General features: G+C 40.0%; 1 protein-coding gene across 1 annotated transcript in view; it reads left to right on the top strand.

Annotated features, from left to right (window-relative positions):
- Positions 1-6180, top strand: part of ADAM23 (ADAM metallopeptidase domain 23) — a 199153-nt gene that overhangs the window by 2626 nt on the left and 190347 nt on the right. Inside the window, exon 3 of the mRNA XM_010861278.1 lies at positions 1090-1307. Within this exon, the coding sequence (XP_010859580.1) occupies positions 1090-1307 (218 nt within the window). The remainder of the gene's footprint in view (positions 1-1089; positions 1308-6180) is intronic.

Raw genomic sequence — 6180 nt, forward strand, 5'->3', positions numbered from 1 at the left:
GTGGGTATGGCCCCGGTGCCCTTTGCATTGCCTTGCCCAACGGGCCCTGCAGAAGAAAGCGAAGGGCGCGCGGGACCGTGCGCTCCGGACACGTCCAGGGCTCGGCCTTTCCAAGCCTCCCTGCCTGTGCACCTCTCTCATTCTCAAACCCGCGTTCACCCCAGTTCACTTTTTGAAGTCCATTTTTTGTTGCAGTCACTAAATTGCTGCCGGAAGGTATTTAGTGGATGCGGGGTCCCTAATTGATTTCTGTGCAACTTAGGGAGACGGATGGACGGGAGATGTAGAGAGGGAGCAAGTTTTTTTTCCTCGGGTGGTGGAGCCTGACCGCGAATGCGGGTAGATGTGATGAGAACAGTGCTAATGTATCTTTTTAGATTGCCTAGTGGGTTTATTCACTGCTGTTGGAATTATAGGTGGGGGAGGGAAACCGGGGCTCTAAACCTTTGGCTTGTGATTTCTCAAAATACTTATTATTATCATGAACAATTAAGATAATGTAATATTCAATACATTGATGACGGAAAATCAGTGAGAGCAGAAACCTGGCCATAGCAGGAAAATGAAATTGGAAAGCTGCCAGCCTCTGCATCCCTCTCTGGCAAAGGATTTTTGCTCATCTCAAAGTTAAAAGAAAAAGGAATTGTCTATTTTGTTTAATGAATCAATTAACATTCAGTGTTCATGAAGTCAACACTCAAGTTATCTTAGGAGTGTTCTTAGCTCTCAGGTGGGATACTGCTAGTCGGAGTCCCTTTGAGCTTCTGCAGAAGCCGAAGGGGTGGAGATGAGGGTCAAGAACCACTGAGCATGTTTGTTTAATGACCCTACCTTCAAGTCCATTCTCCCCCACCCCCATATTTAGACGTATAGATTTAAGACGATAAACAGTACATTGTTGTATATGCCTTATTGGCTGTTAACCTATCCAGGCCATTCATTGCTGCAATAACTTGCTTTCCTCCTTACATGCTTTTAAGTAGAAAACTTTGTTTTTGCAATTAATGGAAAAGATGCATTGTAGTACTTATGTATTGATAGGGTACTTGTGTGTTTGTGTATGTTTGTGTCCTCCCCGCCTCACCCCAGCTCCCTATTGGAATGAAACTGCAGGAAAAAAATTGGGAGTCCTGGCAGATGAGAACAACACATTGCAACAGAATAGCAGCAGTAATAGCAGTTCCAGCCATGCAATGCAGAAAGAAATCACCCTGCCTTCAAGACTCATATATTACATCAACCAAGACTCGGAGAGCCCTTACCATATTCTTGACACAAAGGCAAGACACCAGCAAAAACATAACAAGGTAGGCAGGGGCTGGGTATGCAAAAGTGGCTGCTGTGAAGAGTTGTCCTTGGATTTGATTTTCTGCTAGAATCTGATTTTACAAATTTTACTGCAGCATTTTATTAGGAAACCAATTAATGGTAGGGGAGAAGCTGAAGGGAATTCACCTGGAATCTACTTGGATGGGGTTGCTGTTTCTCTTTCCTTTCTGACTCTCAACTGGAATTGGAATTTTCTTAAGGCCATATAAGTTTAACAGCTGAAATGTGGTCCATTTTTCTTGTAGGTACATGAACACTGAACAGTAGTTAAACCAATATGTTGACAGTCCTGACTTTTATCTGTGAGGCTTTATGTAAGGGTGCAGTATTCTACCTCCCATGATGAAAACTGCTTTCAGTCTGCACCCAGAAAATTGCTATAAGAAGCTGTTGGGCCATAGATTCCGCATCTACACTTTCACTTAGAAATCGAGTCATTAAGTTTAAACAACCTCTTTTTTTAGTTAGTCAATACTTTTTTTTTTTTCGGTTATATGAAAAGTAGGTAAATAATATGACATATTGAAGGATTATGGTGAATATAAACAAACAATTTATATAACTCAGAGACCAGTTCTTTCAAGACTTTATCTGTCTTGTTCATTGTGAGCAGTTGCTTTACTTTGGTTCAGAAAGTGTCACTGATTTTTTTAAAAAAAGCATTCAGTGGAAGATGAAGGTGCATAATATCCAAAGAGTTTAAGGGATCTTTTTTTTTCCTGCTTACTAGTCATTATTTGAGTTAATAATATTTTGGACCCCAAGCAGATTTCCATAATGGATTATCAGTACCTTTTTCTTTATTAACAACAGAAAATAGAGTTTCTGTGTTAAATATTTTACTTTGGACTTGTCGGGAAGGAAGAAAACTTTCTTCTAGCTTTCTAGGTTCTTCTAGCTGGTCCAAATATTAAGTTGACATGAGTTAGATTAACAAGAAAAAATGAAATTTACTTTCATATGTATACATGTGAGGGCCTGAGGCCCCTGCATACCTGAGAGGGTCAGAGATGGAAAGATAAAATGAGGCATATACACCATCTTAAGCTAAGGAATGGCATAGGGCCCTGGCGCTTCCAGGGACAGGAGGGTAATTCATAAAATGATAAAAAGAGTGGATGGTTGGTAATTAGATGTTTGCTGGCCATATAGATGGGGCCACTTAGCTAAAATTTATCTCTGGTAATAAATCTTTTCTGGGAAAAGTCCTCAATTTAAATTCTTTTGAGTCGTTAAGGGTGGAGCAGTGACTTCTCTTGAACTTGCAGGGTCTTGATTGCACCTTTAGCTCAAAATAATCCTGATGCAGAAGTGACACATTTTGGGGGAAGTGGTTCTGAATGCCTGCAGATTATACCTGTTCAGTTGAGAAGAGCAGTCATTTTCTAAACATCTGGAACTTAAGGAAAGTAGATGGTTTGCATCATTACTTTCCTTAGTTTTCTAAAATATAGGTAACAGTATTTATTCCCATTTTCCAAACGGGGAGTTAGACATTTAAGGCCATCAGATGACTTTTCGTGACTGTAAAACCACCAGTATAAAATTCAGGGGACCTGAATGTTTAATATGTACAGGTCAGGTTTCTGAGAAAATGCTTCCTTCATATAAGATGTTACTGGAGAAGTTAACTTTCCTTCATGTTGTTGTGAAGTGGCTGCTCCCCACCTTAGCTGAGGTGCAGGGGTCTCGATACTCACAGCCCTTTTCCCAGCTGCTTGTATGTAACTTAATGGGTTGACTCCTGGATCTTGTCTACCCATTTGTTTTGTTGGTAGGAGGAGTGGGTGAGTCTTCAAGGAAGAAAAAGTTCCTCTTGATAAAGACACTGAGGCCAGTTTTATGGTTTTCCTACTAATTAATAAGATCTTCTATGGTTTGGTGACAAGTTCTCAAACTCACCAGTGCCTTTTGCATAGGGTGCTGGAGAAAGAAAAAAAAAAAAGGACTGAAAGTCTATTTTAAAGAAGTTCTCTTGAATTGAGAGGAAGGAAACTTTAGGGGAATTTTTTTTTTTTTGACAACTCAGGTATTGTTGGCTATGGCTGACTCCTGTCTTCTAGCCTAATGTTATGTGATTGCTTTGTTTGGTGGGACTTGGTTTGACTACAATATATCAGAAGTTTTATGATAATGAGGTTGTGAAAGCTTTACCCACCACTCATATAGAGGAATGGGTTTCCCAGATGGCTCTAGTGGTAAAGGACCCACCTGCCAATGCAGGAGACGAAGAGATGCAGGTTCGATCCCTGGGTTGGGAAGATCCCCTGGAGGAGGGCATGGCAACCTGCTCCAGTATTCTTGCCTGGAGAATCCTATGGACAGAGGAACCTAGCAGGCTCCATAGGGTCCGTAGGGTCACAAAGAGTCACAAAGACATGACTGAAGCAACTTAGCATGCATGCACTCATGCACACATGCAGGGGAGTAGATTTCTCACTGTGGGGCACATACTTGCTTTTGGAAGGATGTTACCTCTATTTCCACGGCCCTTAGTGGTTGAGTTTCTTCTATCTTCAAAACAAATGTTTATGCAAAAACTACATTTGAAAACATTTTTCTACTTATTAGTTTGACTCAACAAGTATTTGTTGGACTGTTCTCATGTGCAAAGTAGTATGCTAAAGATTCAGAGATAAGAGATAAGGAGAACAAGGATGAACAAGACATGGTCTGTCTTCCAGGAGATGCAAAAACGAAATCAGCAAGATTCCAAACAGTGCTCTTGGACAGGTGTAAGCAGTGTTCTTCCTGTATGGGGGTTTCGCTGAAATTTCCCTTTGTGTCCTGTGATTTCCCCTGTGCTTCTGTTTTGAAGCTTCTCTCGAACTCGTTGACAGTGTTCCATATGCTTTCTGCTAGATCTTTGGCTGACTTACCTAACATAGTGATGGGAGATGCATGTCAATTCAGCAGCTTTCCAAGTGCTTCAGTAAGAGAGAAAGTATACAATTTCCTTATTTTTGCTTTTATAAAAAAAGTTTTGATTTTAATATCTGTGTGTTTTGCACCTTTTTTTCTCCCCTGATTTCATTGCACTCAAGCACATTTTAATGAATGCCTTAGAAATGCTGAATCACTGTGCCATTCTCCTGGGTCCCTAGATTGGGGCATAGAGGTGGAGAGGGAGATTTCCAGATATAGATTGCAAGACAGAGCTCCGTATTTACTTCCTAAATATTTGGAGTTGACCAGGTGCTACTACTTTACAGCTGTGAAAGTTAAAATGTTTGTTAACTCTTTCAAAATCAGTAAGTTTAAAAGCAGACTGTGCAAAGCACCGCTGTTAACACTAGTGTTTTTGAAAATCTTAAAGTTTTCTCTGTCAAAGATCGTTTAGGAATCTTTTTATCTCTAGATAGGGCTTTGTATAACTCACTGTCCAAACTGTGACATTTTTTGAGAGTGAAAATAGGTACACCTAATAATTATGCCAGGATAATTGGCATAAACCTAGATGGTTCAGGGCGGACTGGAAACTTGGTTGCCTTAGACCTAAGTAGTAATATTCCTTGATTTTTGGAACTTACCCCAATTCAAGTGTTTTTAGAGACAGCATTATTTTCTGATGATTTATTGTAATTTTTTTTTTACTAACTAGAAAGTTAGTTTACCACCATGTGGAAGTACTAGGGTCTGAATTGGAAACATAGTTTTGCTGTGTTATCAAGACTTTTCTTTACTTGTAGAGACTTTTATAAGTATAAATGGAATTTATGATTACTAAACACAAGCATTTTATAACCATTCATTCAGTTTATTGATAAAATATACATTTTAAAAAGAAAATCCATTTAGACAAATTAATTAATTAATAGATAATCCTATGAGATCTATTTCTGAGAAAGTTAATGAATCTGTGGAAGAAGAAAAATAATTTTTCTTCTACTTTTCAAGATTCTCGGCTGAGACACACCCTGTAATTAAAGACAGGTTAATAGGAGAAAAATAGAAGTTGAACACCATAACACTATAATATCAATAGTTAATGGTTGTGTTTAATAATGTGTATGTCTTCTGTGTGCATGGGAGAGACTGAAGAAAACTGAGTAACTTTGAAATGGCCCAGCCATCAGCTTAAATAACTGTCCTGCTAAAGATCAGCTGTTGGGAACTGGGGAGCCACTGATGGGAGGCTGTCAGGAAAAGCACAGTAAACGAGGGTAAGATTGTATGCAGGTTTAAATCGTTGCCTTTTACGTTGATTAAGTGTTTCTGGCGGCTTTGAGCATCCTCTTTCTGGTGTGGAGAGGGAAACACCTTATAAATAGAGATTTCTTATACATACAAATGTCTCTTACAAAAGAGTAACTTCTGCTTGGTTTACAGAGCTTCTCCTGTGTCTGCTGTTTCTTAAAAATAACCAGCCTAAAATAATGTTTATGCCAAAGAGGCATATTTTGGGATAGTATATTCTGCTCCCCTTCATATCTTTTCCTGAAACTTGCCTTTAGTAAAAATACTTGCCTTGAATCCTACTTTTTTAGGTTTCTTTTCTCTTGCAGTTGGGAAGGGATGAAACAGGTACATTATGGACAGCACAGGGTCTGGGGGAAGATGAAAGTCATCTCCTTGGCTCAGTTTTGTGTTACCTTCCCTACTGTGTTGAAGGCAATGGCAACCCACTCCAGTACTCTTGTCTGGAAAATCCCATGGACAGAGGAGCCTGGTAGGCTGCAGTCCATGGGGTCGAGAAGAGTCGGACACGACTGAGCAACTTCACTTTCACTTTTCACTTTCATGCATTGGAGAAGGAAATGGCAACCCACTCCAGTGTTCTTGCCTGGAGAATCCCAGGGACGGGGGAGCCTGGTGGGCTGCCATCTATGGGGTCGCACAGAGTCAGACCTG

Source organism: Bison bison, unplaced genomic scaffold, assembly GCF_000754665.1.
Source record: "Bison bison bison isolate TAMUID 2011002044 unplaced genomic scaffold, Bison_UMD1.0 scf7180017864471, whole genome shotgun sequence".
NCBI lineage: Eukaryota > Metazoa > Chordata > Mammalia > Artiodactyla > Bovidae > Bison > Bison bison.